This window comes from Cornus florida, unplaced genomic scaffold (genome assembly GCF_030987335.1).
Source record: "Cornus florida cultivar Cherokee Brave unplaced genomic scaffold, ASM3098733v1 CherokeeBrave_3.0.0_Hap2_Chr11, whole genome shotgun sequence".
NCBI classification, from domain to species: Eukaryota; Viridiplantae; Streptophyta; class Magnoliopsida; order Cornales; family Cornaceae; genus Cornus; species Cornus florida.
The window spans coordinates 27399079-27416273 of record NW_026775581.1 but is presented as its reverse complement, the minus strand read 5'-3'; the positions used below and the strand labels follow the sequence as shown (position 1 = coordinate 27416273).

At 35.3% G+C, this 17195-nt stretch overlaps 1 protein-coding gene and 1 non-coding gene across 3 annotated transcripts; both read right to left on the bottom strand.

The window, feature by feature from the left end:
* Nucleotides 1–325: 325 nt before the first annotated feature.
* On the bottom strand, nt 326–2504 carry LOC132284448 (aquaporin TIP2-1). Of its 2 annotated transcripts, none has more exons than XM_059786560.1 (3): nt 2261–2504; nt 1401–1705; nt 326–895 (listed from the first exon to the last, which is right to left on the bottom strand). In XM_059786560.1, the coding sequence occupies exons 1-3, from the start codon at nt 2385–2387 to the stop codon at nt 527–529; spliced, it is 801 nt and encodes a 266-aa protein (XP_059642543.1). In that variant the 5' UTR covers nt 2388–2504; the 3' UTR covers nt 326–526. The 2 variants fall into 2 exon arrangements, with proteins under 2 accessions (XP_059642543.1, XP_059642544.1); XM_059786561.1 differs by having other exon boundaries at nt 1455–1705; nt 2261–2491.
* A 12560-nt stretch (nt 2505–15064) lies between these two features.
* LOC132287531 (small nucleolar RNA R71) lies at nt 15065–15169 on the bottom strand. Its single transcript, XR_009473058.1, has one exon. It is a non-coding gene; the product is annotated as a small nucleolar RNA R71 (small nucleolar RNA).
* Between the last annotated feature and the right edge of the window lie 2026 nt (nt 15170–17195).

The following is a 17195-nucleotide window of genomic DNA, read 5'->3' as shown; positions in this document are numbered from 1 at the left end:
CACCCGACTCATTACACATTGCTAGTAAAGGGCCACCTCCGCATGTGTTTGAATCCCCTCCCTTAGTTTGGGAGGAATTTTTTTTTCTAAAGAAGAGTCAAACTCTAAGCTGATATACAATATTACTGGATTAGTAGTGGTAAAAAGTTTTTGAATTTGTGGTCTCTCAGATTTATTTATTTTTTATTATTATTTTTTTTTCTTCAGATTGACACAATATGATTTAGTTTGAGCTCTAACCATCATAGCATGTGTGAGATATGTGCAAAAGGTAAATCAATAAATGAGCCCACCCACTATTCCAAAAGACAAAAGCACAAAAGTATATGATGCATTTCACCAACTTCATTTCTTTTAAAAAGCAGGCCAAAACATTAATTTACAGCTAGAAACCCAAATAAACAGAAAAATGAAAAATTAATTAAAAATAAAATAAAAAATTAAAGAAAGAAAGGAAAGCAAAAGCTTGCATTTCCTCCTCTTATTACAAAATCAAGGGGAATCCGAAAAATAAAATTCAGTCAATTTAGTAGTCGCTGGAGAGAGGAGCATGCTCATGGCACATGAACACATTGGCGTAGATGAGTCCGGCAAGCCCACCACCGACGAGGGGTCCGACCCAATAGATCCAGTTGTCGTGGAAGTCTCCGCTAACGACCGCAGGCCCAAAAGAGCGGGCTGGGTTCATTGATCCACCGGAGAATGGGCCGGCAGCCAAGATATTGGCGCCAACAATCAAACCAATTGCAATGGGTGCAATTGTGCCCAATGAACCCTTCTTTGGGTCAGCTGCTGTGGCATAGACAGTGTAAACCAAAGCAAAAGTGATAATGATCTCCATAACAACTCCTTCTATAGCCCCAACACCAGAGGCCACACTGTGGGTTGGAATTGCCTGAAAAATAAGTCACAACAAGTGGACACTAATTTTTAGTTTTGTGCTGAAAGATCATAGACTATTTTTATTTTATTGGATTTTTATTCAGATGGACCTAGAGAATTGTACGTGAGGAGGCAACCTTGAATAATAATAATAATATATAGTGGTATATCATCATAATTTTTTTTTTTGTTTGTTTATTTATTTATTTATTTTTATAAGGCAAGAACTATTAGAAATTAGATTAATAAATGTATAAAGTCAAAATTTAGCAATCCAATATTCACCGAAAATATTGATCCACTGAACTATCGATCATCATTTATCATAAATTGAGTGGGACGTATTTTTAAGATTTTCACAAAAATTCAATGCCCCTACCGAGCCTTTAACATGTCAACAGACGCAGACTTGGTCTCCCTCTTAATTTACTAAATAAGAAAGCACCACTAAACTACACCGATTTTCGATATAAATATTTAGGGAAGGTGTCTTATTTGGCCAAAAATTAAGGAATTACCCAAATTGAGACTTGAAATTTAGTACTAGATCGATTAATTTGTCTTAAACTTACCAAATCTCCTGTCACAAATTTGAGCAGATAGCATGCTACAATGGAGCCAACAAGTTGGGCAATCCAGTATAAGATGCCGGTAATGATGGTGATCTGGCCCCCAAGAGCCAACCCGAAGGTGACAGCCGGGTTCACATGGCCACCGGAGATGTTGGCTCCGACAGCCACTGCAACAAAGAGAGCAAATCCATGGCAAATAGCCACTGCCACTAGCCCGGCCGGGTCAAGAGCAGCATTTGATGTCAACTTGTCTGCCAAATGCCAAATACAAAATAAATCAGTAAAAATCAAGAAGAATTGACCTGATCATTTGCATATATATATATAAAATATGCATCAGTTCGAAAATATATATGCTTTCACAACTGGTAATCTACGTCTTGGTGCCACACGGTGTTTTGTTATATTTTTAGAAAATTTAAGCTTGCTCAAAGAAATGCATACATATTCACAATATTGCTCGAACACTCGTCCTTCCTTTTGGGAGGAGGGTTCATACTATTTAAACTAAAATGATAAAAAACGCAAAGACAACCATAATATTACCTCTAACATATTCGAACACTCAACCTTCCTTTTGGAAGGAGGGTTCATACTAAAATTATATAAATATATATATATATATATATAAATTAGTGATGCCAAAAAAAATGCAAAAACACCTACAGTATTGCCTCTAACAAGGTCAAACACTCAATTTTCCTTTTGGTAAGGAGGGTTCATACTAAAATTGTGTGTGTGTGTGTGTGTGTGTGTCAGTGTTGCTTGAAAGAGTACTTATTTAAGAAGATGAGTGGAGTATTAACTGTAAGCTATAGCAGAACCAACTCCAGCAAAAACAAAGAGCAAGGTTGAGATGAACTCAGCAAGGTAGGCCTTGAAAGAGCCTAAGCTAAAGGAATCATCAAAGCGCCCAAATGCTATTGCAGGCATATTTGGAAGAAACTACTCTTGAAGATGGGATTGGAAGATGAGAATAGAGAGAGTGGTTTCAGATGACACAAAAAACTTTTTCAATGTCATGTATATATAATAAAGTTATATACATATAATATAAGGTTTATTAAATTAGTCCATGTGTTTTATACATTAATTATGTAGTGTTATGTTGTGTGATAAGATTAAAAAGGAATATGTGTGTGTATGCAAAGAATCAAAGATGTACATGCATGTCCAATCAGGTTGTCCTCTGCAATCCTTGCTGTCACTAACATGCTTTAATAGAATTGTCGAGAAGCTCATCAATGATTCATCCCATGTGAACCCCACCACTTATATATATATATATATATATTTAGACACTGAGAAAGAGATGGGTCCACATGCGAGAAAATAATGATAAAGATACTAATGGAGCTCAGCATCATGAGTGCAAGACTAATTTTGGGCCACAAAGTGCACCGACCAAGTACAAAATGGGCTTCTTGAGTTCGTGGGATTTGTTAAAGATTAAATTAAAATGTGGAAAAAAAAAAAAAAAAAAATTAGGTTTTTCAAGTCAGCTTTAATTATTTCATTTTAGGTGAGCTTTGGTAACTCTTTTTGTAGCTTACTTTTCACGTAAATTAATTATTTCTTCTTTTTGTAAATGCATTGTCAAATTTATGTTAAATATGATTATACCATCTAAATCTATTTTTTATAATGTATGTTAAATATTATCAAACCACTTGGAACTAATTTTCGTAATTTATTATTTATTTACTCTACACCTAGTGTTTCTGTCACATGTCTCTTCTAGCTAGTAATAATTGATAACATATTTGTAATCGCAATCAACATCTATATTACCAAATAATGTCGTTGTTGATTGAGATTAAACAAATATTGGACATTTGCTGGCAGGACAGGAATGGGATAGAGAGGAATCTTATGCACTTTTGGCTTGTTTTGGTTGTTCTTTTTAAAAGTTCATCAAAAAAGGAAGATGGGGGGTTTTCTTGTTATTTTTTATTTTAGTTTGTTGCTTGTTTGTTCACTAAAGTGGTTTTGGATATCCACTGTGGGACCAGGTAAAAGTGGTTATGCATGTGAGAAATTGACACAGTGAAAGGGTACCTCTATCTCTCTATTAAGCTTAGTTTGTAATAGTAATATCAATTGTAGTTTTGTAAATTCACACGAATATCGATATAAATTTAACAATAAAAATATATAATAGTATCGTATATTTAACAAAATATTACGAATCAACTGTGAACAATGCTCTCAAATTGCTCAACATTAGAATCAACTGTGAACAATGCTCTCAAATTGCTCAACATGAGCTTGTTATACGACAATATTGCATCATGTTTTAAATGACTAATGCTAGTCATATAATTGGAAAGAGAAGGAAGACTAGACCCTTCTGGCATGGTCATTGGTCATCCTGATCCCTCTCCTCCATGTGCCATAGGCAAGTGTTTTGAGTCAATTGCAATCCTCGGCATTCACAAGTCTTTAATTATCTCATTACATTTTTATTTTATTTTTTTGAAACAGGTTACTTAATTTTCAATGTAACAAGTAATTATATTATGTCAGAAAAATGCACTTCTACGAAAAAATAAATAAATAAATAAAAATAAATTATTATTTTAGTTCTTATCTTTGGCAGTTTTGAAAATTAATTGCAAAATCTCAGAAGTTGCACATGTATGTATATAAGCATGTGCATAAAAGAGAGATGTCAAAAATTGCGGACGGTCAAGTGCCGACTTTGGCACATCGGGGTGGCTGTGGCTCCGATGTGCCAGAGCCACACACACACACACATATATATATATATAGGCACTTGTGTTTGCACATACTCCGTATATAATTAGCATATGCATTTTTATATACGTACCTTGTCAGCATTAACATCCTTCTTGCTTCAAAGCCGGTGCATGATGAATTGCTAGGACCAACACAATGGAAAAGACAAAGTTGTTCGTGGTACTTCCATGATTTGAGAGTGACTGAAAACAACTTGTGGTATCACAAATAAAATACGAGATAAATTTGTTAATTTTGTTCTTCTGGGTTAATGGTAGTTAGTTATGGTCATCTATTCTTTCATAAAGATAATTGGATTTCTCCTGGTAGCAGAAAAGATGGTTCGTAGCTTGAGATATATATTTTGTAATTAGTTAATTTAAGTGTCAAAAATAAGTCCGATCGAGTTGTATTTCTAAGTTTAAAATTCAAGTTCGAGATCGATTGCAGAAGTAAAGAGTTGGTTGTGTTCGATAACTTGAAGTCTACGAAAAGGTAAGAACAACACTTTAAGAAAATAAGTTAGAAGATTAAGACACTTGCATGCGTGTATATATATACATCGTATGATTTTCAAAAAAAATTAAGTATTTAAACCTTCAGTTCAAGTCTATCCAACTCGAACCGGTTTCACGCAGCTAAACCGGTTCAAGATGCATAGCTTCGATTTTCTTAAAATAAGATCAACAAAGGCCAACTTGAACCGTTTCAAGAACTGTGAACCGATTCAAGGTCTTCAAGATAGTTTTGGTAACTTAGTTTCCTAATCTGTTTTAACTTCCTATTTGGTATAGACTTCTTTCCAAAAACCTGTGCATGAAATTAACTTATTTTCCAAATATAACTAGGGTTTTGAAAGTCTATATAAACTTATTTTCTCATCTAGGTTTGTGAGATTTGTAAGAGTATACACACTATATACACATGATTGAATTTAGAGTGTTGTTCAAATCTTGATCGTGTTCAAGTCTATTGAATGTTGCATCTACAACGATCAGGGAAAGCAAATCTATTTCTTTTATATCAAATTCAGATTCAAATAAGAAGAATTTCATATCACACTTTGAATGGATCAAGGCACTTGTGGAGTATTGTTAATATATCAGCAATCCTTCTACAAGGTTTGAGGTATAAGTCCAAAGTCAAGAGTTGCTGGACTAGAAGTCGCAAAATCAAAGTCGACATTCAACAAATTGAGTCTTGGTTGAGCGAAGGGATTTGAGTATGAGGCAAAGTTTGGTGTACTTTGCTTCACAAATAGTGGATCTTGTTACTCTTGGGATATCGCACAAAACCTCTAGGTTTTTCAATTGGTTTCCTCGCTAATAAAATCCGATCACTCTAAACTTTACTTACTTTTATTTTGCATTGTATTGTTTAATTAATCGATAATTTTAGTAAAGTTAGTTGAGTAGAGAAACATGTGATTAAATCCTATCTCAATAAAAACTCAAAATTTCACAATATATTCCACTGCACAACTCACATACAGGATGAGCCTCCAAGTTTTGGACCATCATATCCAACGTTTGGGTGTGAGTTCGAATCCCCGTCACTTTGCAAGCTCCTAACTTAAAATGCTATTCACACTGTGGATAGCTGAGGGTTGCACTGTGGATAGCTGAGGGTTTACCTGATAGTTACAAGTCCAAAAAGCGAGTAGAAGTAGAAGAAGAAGAAGAAGATAGATAGATAGATAGATAATTACCCATTAATTCTACGTTGACTACATTACCCTTTAATTATATGTTTCACTTTAAGTAAAATGATTTGCTTTTCATGAAGTCCTAACAAATAAATATTATAGATATGGGATATATGTTATCCTACGTGGCAAGGGAGCCCTTGCCACGTCATCAATAATGGCTTGTTAAGCGTAATGCAAAATTATGTGTTTAAATATGTTTGTACTTATGGTAGTGGGTTTGTGTTTTTAGGAGTTGTGGAACTTAATCATGGATTGTTTGTGTTATTATGAATGTTGGGTAGTTGGGGAGGTTGTATAGAAGTGATATAGTTAAAAATGAATGTGTTATTGTGGTTCAGATTTTTTAAGAATTTTTTTTTCTCTATTTAAGCATTTAGGGACGGATCTAGGAATTCATATGAGGAGGAGCAAATTTATATAGAGGGGTTTTTTTTTCCATAATTTTAGTGGGGTCAATTTCAAAATTTTATGGGTATAAATGCAAAAAAGTATAAATTTAGGGGTATAAAATATAATAATAATAAATTTCAGTTGGGGTGCATGCCCCCACTGAGTCCTTCATAGATTCGTGCCTGGCCTGTTCCGTAACAGTGGTATCAAAGCCAGCGTTGTAATAGAGAGAAGAAAATAAAGATGGCAAACATTTATTGGTGGCATTAATCTATCTCAACTTCTCATTTTTAGAGGAGAATACGATTTTTAGAGCACAAATATGAAAACGTTGTTTCTTTCTCAATATTTGTGGAATTTGGTGGAGAAAGGCCATACCGAAAGAGGGTTTTATAGAAAATCTCAAAGAAAGTCAAAAGAGAGATGCCAAGGTTCTCTTTTTTCTACAACAAGCTATTGACGACTTCTATCTTTCCGCAACCACAAAATCAAAAGAATGAAGGATTTACTACGGAAAGAATACCTAGGTAATGCTAAGGTATTAGCTGTTAAGCTCCAAACTCTTCATATAAATTTTGAAACTTTATATATGAAAGATGACGAAAATATACAGTCTTGCAGACCCTATTTTTCCAGTGTTATGGAAATTGTTAACCAAATTAGGTTGCCTGGAGAAACTTTCTTTGACCAAATAGGGGTTTGTGAAATATAATATTTGAAATTGGCAAATTTCGGTGTCAAAACGTGCCCAATCAAGCTATAATTTTTGTTGCACTTTTGAGTCTCGGTGTTGAAGCAGAATGGTGTCTCCCCGAGCGTGTGCACAAAATAATGCACAATGATGAGCGCTGAAAAGTGTGTATTTAAACCCCTTAAGCTTAAGTATTCTAGTACCTTTATCTATCTTACTTTACCGTTTTAGATTAATTTTGTAATATTTTCATTTTCAGGCACTTATCCCGGAAATAAGCTAACTCAGCCAAATAAGAGCTTAATTGAAGCAATTTTGGGATTAAACAAAGAAAGGAGCAAAGTGGAGAAAGAAAGAAGCAAATGAAGCCAAAGATGGGAAGCAGCAAAGTTCGATCAATCCAACTTCAAGGTTCGATCGATTCAACTTCAAGGTTCGATCGATCGAACAATGATCAATCTCAATACTTCAAGATAGATCCAAACCTTGACCCAAAGCAAAAAGTCCAAAGTTCGATCGATTCAACACCACCCTTCGATCAATCGAACACTTTTGTCCTTATTCAAATGATTGATCTCATCCACAGCTGTACCACTCACTAACCACTTTTGTCCTTTTCCCAAAAATATCTCCCAAAATATCTCGGATTTGTCTTTTCCCAAAAAGCTCAACCAGTTGGATTGATCCAGCCTCAGTTCGATGGATCTCAGCCAGTTCGATCGATCCAAGTCCAAGGTTCGATCGATCGAACTTCTTCCAGTGCGAAAAAGTTAAAAAGCCAGCTTATTCAATCCGTCCTCTATCCAATCATTAGAGAATATTCTTTGCATGACCCTAGCTCATTTGATGTGTCACTTGACCTACCTATAAAAGGAATATGATGCACTTTTTAAGAGGAGAGATACAACTTTAGAGGCTATTCTTAGTGTAAAAGAAAAGAGGAGGAGGCTAGAGACACCCTTGGAGTTCTTCATCAGCAAGGAGCAGATTTCTTCCATGGACTTAGCCCTTGAGGGTTGAAGCAACATCACCATGAGTGGCTAGACATCCTCTTGGGGCTAGAGTTAGCCCCAAGCATGCTTTCTATATCTTAATCTTGTGTATTATTGGGGGATTAGTGTTGTAATTAATGTTTTGACACTTTTATATATATAGATCTTGTTTATTCAATGATTTATGTCGTTTAATGCTTCCAATAGATCATTTCATTTTATCTATATGTCTATGTATGCTAGAATAGATGTTCATTTGTTTGCCTCTATTTCTTGTGTTATTGATGCATGTCTATGTGTATTAATGCTATAGATTTAGAGATTGTCAAAACATTGTGCTTAAAAGAACGCCCTTGTGTTTCTCTAGATGGTTTATGCTCATTTCTTGATGGATTATACCTCTCCCTTAGCTTAATTAGTTTAATTGCATGTCATTAGCTTAATTGTAGTGTAGTGGTAGTATAGTTGTTAGATGAGAGGACAATCCATACTAGTTGTTTGATGTTCCATACTTTTGAATGCAAGTAGCATATGTCTCTAACCTTGTGGTGTATTTGGCTTGTGAGCTTAATGAAAGGATTAATGACTTGCTAGATATGTTGTGCTTTTCACATGCTATTTAGACAATATATACTTAATTGCTAGATATATTGTGCTTTTCACATGTTGATTAGATAATGTATGCTTAATTGGTCACCCTTGCTAATTGAATCAACCAAACACACACACACACACACACACACACACACACCAATATTGCAACACACATTACCCTCATTAGTCACTAGTTAGAGGTGTAGAAAAACATTGTTTGGTGGTGACCTCTAAACCCCAAGATCTCTCTCTCTCTCTTACTTACTCTTTATTGCATTCAATTATTTAGTTTAATTTGCTCTCTAGTTTAATCAATCAACCAACCATTTGTTTGATCACTCGACCTACTAACCCTAATTATGATTCCACAACCAAGTACGACTCCAATCCCTTGGGACGATCCCTACTCACCCTAACTATATTTTTAGTAAAGGTAGTAGTAGCTTTTATAAATGTAAAACTTGGCCCTCACCTTAATGCACACTCTTTAAGCTTGGTGGTAGTGCGGCATACCGAACCATCACACAACACTTTGAGTTTGGATATTAGTGTCAAGTAGGCACCATACGTTAAATTTATAAACCGCTTAACACCTATACTATGTAGTATGGTCGTGCCTAACCGAGCTGAGTGATAAAATGTAGCCAAGTTTGAATTTATAGAATGCCACTACCACTACTAACTATTAATGTAGCTAGAGTAAGAAGGAATCGTCCTAAGGGAAATGAAGCATATTTTTGTTTAGAAATTAATGTTGGGTTAGTAGGTCGAATGATCAAAAGATGGTTTGTTGGTTGAATTAGACTACAATTTAAATAAAATAAATGTAATGTACAACAACTAAAACAATATGAGGTGTAGAGAATATGAGAGAGGAATCTTGGATCATAGAGTTCACCGCTAAGCATTACCTTCATAGACATTTAATATTTGATGGATTAGGGGGATTGTGTGTTGTAAATCAAGGTGTGTGCCATTAATTGAATTATCAAGCATGGATGGCCAAGTAAACATACATTGTCTAGTCAATCTAGTGAGTAGCACAATATATCAAATTAAGCCATTAATCCTTCCATAAGTCCATAATTAATGCACATTCATTAAATTAGAGAAGTATACTACTTGCACTCATAAGCATGGAATATCAAACAACAAGTATAAATTGTCCACCTATCTAAGAAAGTAAAGCAATTAAACTACAACTAAGCTAGTGATATGGAAATTAAACTAATTAAACTAAGGAGGTGGCATAATCCATCAAGAAATAAGTATGAACCATCAAACAAACTACAAGAGTAATCTATTTAAGCACTATACCTTGACCATCACTAGATTCATAATATCAACACACATAGACATGCATCAATGTCACAAAATCTAGAGATACATACATGAACATTCATTCTAGCATACATAGACATATGGATAGAATTAAATGATCAATTGGAAGTATTAAACCACACAAATCATTGTAGAAACAAGATTTATATATAAGATGTCAAGATAAGAATTACAACACAAATCCCCTTTAATTACAAAACATCAAAGTCTAGGAGGCATGCTTAGGGCTATCTCTAGCCCTAAGAAAATGGCTTAGCCACTCATTGATGTTGTCATCCAACCCTCAAGGACTATCTCCATGGTAGAAATTATCATCATCCTCTTGGTAGAAACCCTAGATGAATGGAAGAATTTTCCCAAAATGTGTATTTCTCTATCTAATCTCTAGCCTCTTTCAAAACCTAAACAACCTCTTTTTACCTCTAAATAGCCAAAATCCTTATATAGGTAGCTCAAATGTCACACCCAATGGTCAGACCTCATGCACTAGGACCTCCAAATGATTGCACCACGAGCACACCTTTTAGCTGGCTGGAACTCTGTTTTTCACGCACTTGAGGCAGTTCGATCGATCATGAGGTTACTTGGATCGATCGAACTAAGACGGCACACTTTTTGGATAAGGACAAAATTGAGATATTTTTGGGATATTTTGGGAAAAAGACAAAAGTGGTAGGTGGGGATAAGATTAAAAGTGTTCGATCGATCAAAGGAAAGGTTAGATCGATCAAAAGGGAAATTTTCTTGAAAATAAGGATAAATTGCTCGATCCATCATGGCATGGTTAGAATGATCACAGTGTGATCGATTAGAGCTTGATTCGATCGATCGAAGAAGGCTTCTTCTCACCACTTTGCTTCCACTTTGCTCCTTTCAACCACTAAGCTTGAGATTGCTTCTTTAAATGCTTTAATTCAGCTGAATTGACTTATTTTGGGGATAAGTGCTTGAAAAGGGACATAACATGAAATTAGACTAAAACGAAAAAATAAGATAGAATAAGATCCTAGAACGTTCAACCTTAAGGGGTTTAAATGCGCACTTTTCAACGCTTATCATAGTATAAGTGAGAACGGATCGTCCCAAGGGAAAAGCAAGGTATTTCGAAATCAATTTTGGATTAGTAAGTCGAATGATCAAAAGAAGGGTTTGTTGGTTGAGTTATACTATAATTTAAGCTAAAAATAATGTAATGTAAAACAACTAAACAAATGAGGTGTAGAGAATGAAAGAGGATTCTTGGGACATAGAGTTCACCACTAAGTCTTGCCTTCCTAGACATTCAATATTTGATAGATTAGAGGGATTATATGTTGTAAAAGAAAGTGTGCGCCATTAATTGAAATATTAAACGTGGATGGCCAAATAAGCATACATTGTCTAATCAATCTAGTGAATAGCACAACATATCAAATTAAGCTATTAATCCTTCTATAAGCCCACAATTAATGCACATTCAAGAATTTAGAGAAATATACTACTTGTACTTATAAGCATGAATCATCAAATAACATGAATGAATTGTCCACCTATCTAGGAAATTAAAGCAATTATACTATAACTATACTAATGACATAAAAATTAAACTAATTAAACTAAAGAGGTGGCACAATCCATCAAGAAATAAGTATAAACCATCAAATAAATCACAAGAGTAATCAATTAAGTACCATGCATTGACCATCACTAAATTTATAATATTAACATATATAGACATGCATCAATGTCACAAAATATAGAAATAAGCACATGACCATTCATTCTAACATACATAGACATATGAATAGAAGTAAAAGATTAATTGGAAGTATTGAACTACACAAATCATGTAGAAGCAAGATTTATATAAATATGAGGTCAATATAAGAATTACAGCACAAATCCCCACTAATTACAAAGCATCAAAGTCTAGGAGGTATGCTTAGGGCTATCTCTAGCCCCAAGAGAATAGTTTAGCCACTCGTTGATGTTGTCATCCAACCCTCAAGGGCTCTCTTTATGGTTGAATTCATCCTCCTCCCTTGGTGTTCTTGGTAGAAACCCTAGAAGAGTGGAAGAACTTTCCCAAAATGTATGTTCTCTCTTTAATCTCTAGCCAATTTTCTCTCTCACTCACCACCCCTTACTAAAAATAGCCAAATTCCTTATATAGGTAGCTCAAATGTCCCACCCAATGGTCAGACCTCGTGCACTATCACCTCCAAATGATTGCACCACGAGCACACCTTCAATTCGACTTGAAATTTGTTTTACACGTAATTTAAGGCAGTAAAATCGATCACACTATTACTCTGATAGATCGAAGTATAGTGGTGCAATTATTTGGATAAGGACAAAGGCTGAGATATTTTTAGGAAAATGACAAAAGTGGTTGTTGAGGATAAGATCAAAAAGGTTGGATAGATCGAATAAAAGGTTAGATCGATCGAATAGGAAATTTTCCTGAGGATAAGGACAAAGGGTTTGATCCATTATTGTAGGGTTGGAACGATCACAATGTGATTGATTATAGCTTGGTTCGATTGATCGAAGAGGAATTTTTCACCACTTTGCTCCTTTCTTCCACTAGACTTTAGATTGCTTCTTTTAATGCTCTAATTCAGCTGATTTGACTTATTTTGGGGATAAGTGCCTGAAAAGGAGAATAACATGAAATTAGACTAAAATGGAAAAAAATATAGAATAAGGTCCTAGAGCATTCAAGATTAAGGAGTTTAAATGCGCACTTTTCAGTGCTTATCACACCCCCAAACTTAAATATTGCTAGTCCCTAGAAATGAACTACAAAGAAAAACAAGAAACCAACAACTATACAAGAATGAACTAGAAAGTAATAAAAAGATAACGCCACTTTCATAGGGAACACGATTGCATTTAGCACATGCAACAAGCCTTTTAAACCTCTAGGTTATCCCTAGTGGACAAGTGAAATCTTATGAGGGTTTTCAGAAATGATACCCACGAACATTAAACTCTTTCTCACTAAAGAGGCACCAATATTCCAAACAAGCATTGGGACAAAACTACCTCAAGTATGCAATTTTTCAACCATTTCTATGCAATCTCCCAAAATTTCAATAGTATGTGTTAGGCGTTGAATGTTATACATTTTAGCCCCTTTACTTGCATGTTTTATTCTCTTAATAATAGTTTATTTGTGATTTTACATTATTTTATTGTTTTTATTTATTTTAGGGCTTTAATTGTAAAATCAGTCAAGACCAATGATTCTGAGCTTTAAAAGATGTCATTCTGTGAGACCGAGCAATGTTGAAGATCCAAGTCTAATTATACTTAGAAAATAGTCAAAAGAAGCCACAAGTTGATGAGAATGGAAAGAAGAAGAAAAGGAAAAATCCTTCTCCAAAAAGGAAACTTTCGTTGAAGTTTGTAACTTGTACCAGTTTTGGTAATCTGGATGTATCTCTCTCCTCGAGTATCAAAACGACTAAATTCACACGCGTGTCGAAAGGAAATTCGAAGAGCTACAATTTTGTATTTGACGAGGTTTCCCTAAAACAACTGTTTACCTTGTCAAAATTGGCCTAGAAGTCTGTACGAATTTTTGAGTCCTTATTTGACAGAATTTCTATGTGTGTCTTCTATATGAAAAAGGGAACTTTAGTGATGATCTTTTATTATTTAAAGGGGGTCCTCTACAACATGGGAGGATCATACAGAGGAACTTGAGGCTGAGATCAGAAGATAGGCATTCAGAAGTAAGGAAGGGATCAATCCATGGCGGTGAAGATATCTTCCTCAACCATGAAGAATTCCACTCCAGTCATGCTTGGCTAAACACTTTGCTTGGGTTGTGATGTAGCCCTAGCTTAGCATACTGGTTTGATTGTATTTAATTATTGGAGAATAATTTTTATCATGCATAATTGTGTAATCTATAGGATTTTTAATTAACTTTTCAATAGAATTGGTTTTAGAGTTTTAATTCAATTACAAATATTTTTCTATTTTGTCTTAGATATTTTAATCTTGTGATTGAACACAACTCATTCACTTCTTGTAGTTGTGAATAAGATGATTACACAATGGTTCTTATCTGAATATAATGTTAGAGATTTGATGGATTATGCCTAGAAAAGATAGACCATGCTACACCCTAGAGTAAAGTAGATAAGTAGACGATTTATGACAATCGAAGATAGTCCATGCTTAGCTTTAAATTATATTATTTTCTAGCTGAATTAATATGTACTTGTAGCCATGATTAATTCCATGTGCATGTTATATGATATATCTCCAATAAATTGATGCAATTGACTGTTGGTGCGACGTTAATGGTGAAATCATACCCCTAGTCCTCTCTCTCTATTTTATACATCCTATTTAATCATTGTTTGTTAGTTTATTTTATTTTTCAATTTAGTTAATTTAGAATTCAACATCACAATTCGATTATCCTACTTTCAAGTTAATTTAGAATTTAAGAAATCTGTTGACAAACTTATTTTACACAAGCCCTTTGGGTACGACACTCTTACAAGTAAATCCTATCTGCAAAGATTCGTGCACTTGTGAGTGGTACATATAAATCTCGCAACAAGTTTTTGGCGCCGTTGCCGGGGACTTGTTTTAGTTCTTGATAGATTATATTAAATTCTACAATTAATTTCAATTAGGATCTTAGTCTAGGATTTTATTTTATTTTGAATTTTAATTTGATTCTGTTCACTATTTCAGGTGAGTATTTCAGACACTTAAAGAAAAATTTTAGAGGCCTAGAAAAGGAAAAGATGGCAGATGATGAGCAGAACAACAGGGCTGTTGTAGGAGCGGTTTGCCGTCTAATAGATCACTATGAACCAGGTGCATATAACTCTTCATCTGCAATTCGGTATCCTCAAGTGAGGGCCCCTCACTACGAAATTAAGGCCAATACTCTTCAGTTACTGCCTTCTTTTTACGGCCTATCAAAAGAGGATCGATATCGGCACTTGGATGACTTTGCAGAGGTGTGCAGAACAATAAAGATCTAGAGCTTTGACGATGATGTGCTTAAGCTACACCTTTTCTGCTTTTCATTAAAGGTCAAGGCGAATGACTGGTTTAATTCATTGCCTGCAGACTCCATTACTACATGGGCTAAATTGCAACACAAGTTTTTGAACAAGTACTTTCCCATGGTAAGAACTACTCAATATCGAGATGCTATTACTCGTTTTGCTCAAGGGCCTGACGAACCTTTTCATGAGGCTTGGGAAAGATTCAGAGACCTCCTTCGGAAGTGTCCTCATCATGACATGCCAAAATGGCAACTTGTCAATTTTTTTCATAAGGGGCTCAATATGGTGGATGCATCGTGTGGTGGAAATTTTATGTTGAAGAGTGAAAAGGAGGCATGGCAGCACTTCGAAAATATATCTAATAATTCTATACAACATGTCTTACCTCCAGTAACAAGACCTCCTACCATATTGAGGAGAGCAAAAAGTGTGAATGAAGCAGGAATAAATCAAGGGCTAGTGAGCCAAATTGAGGCATTAACCAAGAGGATAGATCAATTAATGACTTCACAGTCAAATTTTACTCCTCCTTCGACTAATGCCTAAGACTTTGAAGTGTGCTCTTTCTATTCTAGTCCAACTCACTATGTGTCAATTTGTCCAAGTGCACCTCAGTATTCAAGAATTTCACAAGAGCAAGTTAATGCTGCCTATGGAATGCCCGGAGGTAATATGTTTTCAAATACTTACAATCCGGCTTGGAAAAGCCATCCAAACTTCTCATGGAGAAATCTAGCCACAAGGACATCAACTCCTCCACCTCAAGTACAAGGCAATTTTCAATCTCAAGTTCAGACTTCAAATCCTCCTAGATTCACTCCTATGAATGCCTTCAATCAACCTCAACAATTCTTATCGATACTCGAGGTAATGATAACAATGCAGTTAGAGCCTATTAATCAACTTGTGCAGTCTCATTCTCAACTTGCGTAATCTCATTCTCAATCCCTAGCCAAGTTAGAGACTCAAGTTGGCCAACTAGCTCAAGCCTTGAATAGAAGAGAAGATGGCAAGCTTCCTAGTCAACCAGTAGCTAATCCAAGAGGTGTGCGTATAATTGATGACATTACTAGCCAAGAAGTCCACCATGAACAAGTGCAATCAATTACTACTCTAAGAAGTGGTAAGAGAGTTGAAAACGAGGTGAAAGAAGAGGAAGCAAAGAAGGATGAAAATTAGAAGAAAAGACTTGAAGAGAAAAATGAGCGTAATGAAAAGGCACAAGAAGTACCTCCAACTACTGAGCCATTTCCTGAACAAAGGCATGTTGTTGTGCCATTCCCTCAGAGACTACAAGAAACATCAAAGGCAGCGAAGCAAGCAAGCAAACGTCGGGACATAATGGAGATGTTCAAACAGGTGAAGATTAATCTCCCATTGCTTGATTCAATTCAATAAATTCCAGCTTACGCCAAATTTCTAAAAGATATGCGTACTTAGAAAAGGCGTTCAAATAGCCATGTTTCTAAGAAGGTGCTACCAATTGAGCAAGTCAGTTCCATAATCCAACACTGCACTGCTCCAAAATTCAAAGATCCAGGCGCTCCAACAATTTCATGCACAATAAGGAATCATCAAGTAGAGTGAGCTTTCTTAGATTTGGGTGCAAGTGTAAACCTTCTTCCTTATTCGGTTTACTTGTAACTCGGATTAGGAGAATTGAAACCTACCTCAGTTATTCTCCAATTGGGCAATAGGTCAACCAAGCAACCCCGTGGTATTATCGAAGATGTGATCATCAAAGTAAATAAATTCTACTTCCCAATGGACTTTATTGTGTTAGATACCGAGCCAGTTCCAGAGTCAAGGAGGAACATTCCAGTGATCCTTGGTCGTCCTTTCCTTGCGACAGCAAATGCAAGCATAAATTGTAGGATTGGCGTGATGGACTTATCTTTTGGCAATATGAAGGTGCATTTAAATATTTTCAATGCCAGTAATTTCCCTTCAAATGATAAGGAATGTTTTCTAGTCGATACCATTGATGAATATGTTGAAGAGATTGCCCTATTTGCCTTGACAAAAGATCCACTGGAAGCATGCCTATCTTACTTTGATACCAAGTCCTTTGATATTGACAAAAGCATTGAAGAGGTGAATGTCATTCTTAATGGAGCCAATATGTATAACATTCCACCATGGAAAATTTCTATTGAGCCACTTCTACCATTGTCAAGTGAACCACCTACGCCATCTTTGAAGTCTCCACCAGAGCTAGAGCTGAAGTCGTTACCCTCTCATTTGAAGTATGCATATCTTGGGCCA

What these genes read in the sequence shown, in the direction of transcription:
- LOC132284448 (XM_059786560.1), bottom strand. Translation starts at nt 2,387, where the DNA reads ATGCCTGCAATAGCATTTGGGCGCTTTGATGATTCCTTTAGCTTAGGC. An exon ending in TGGTTCTGCTATAGCTTACA is followed by an intron (nt 1,706 to 2,260) that starts GTTAATACTCCA and finishes GGCATTTGGCAG; the next exon opens with ACAAGTTGACATCAAATGCT. An exon ending in AATTTCAAGTCTCAATTTGG is followed by an intron (nt 896 to 1,400) that starts GTAATTCCTTAA and finishes CTTATTTTTCAG; the next exon opens with GCAATTCCAACCCACAGTGT.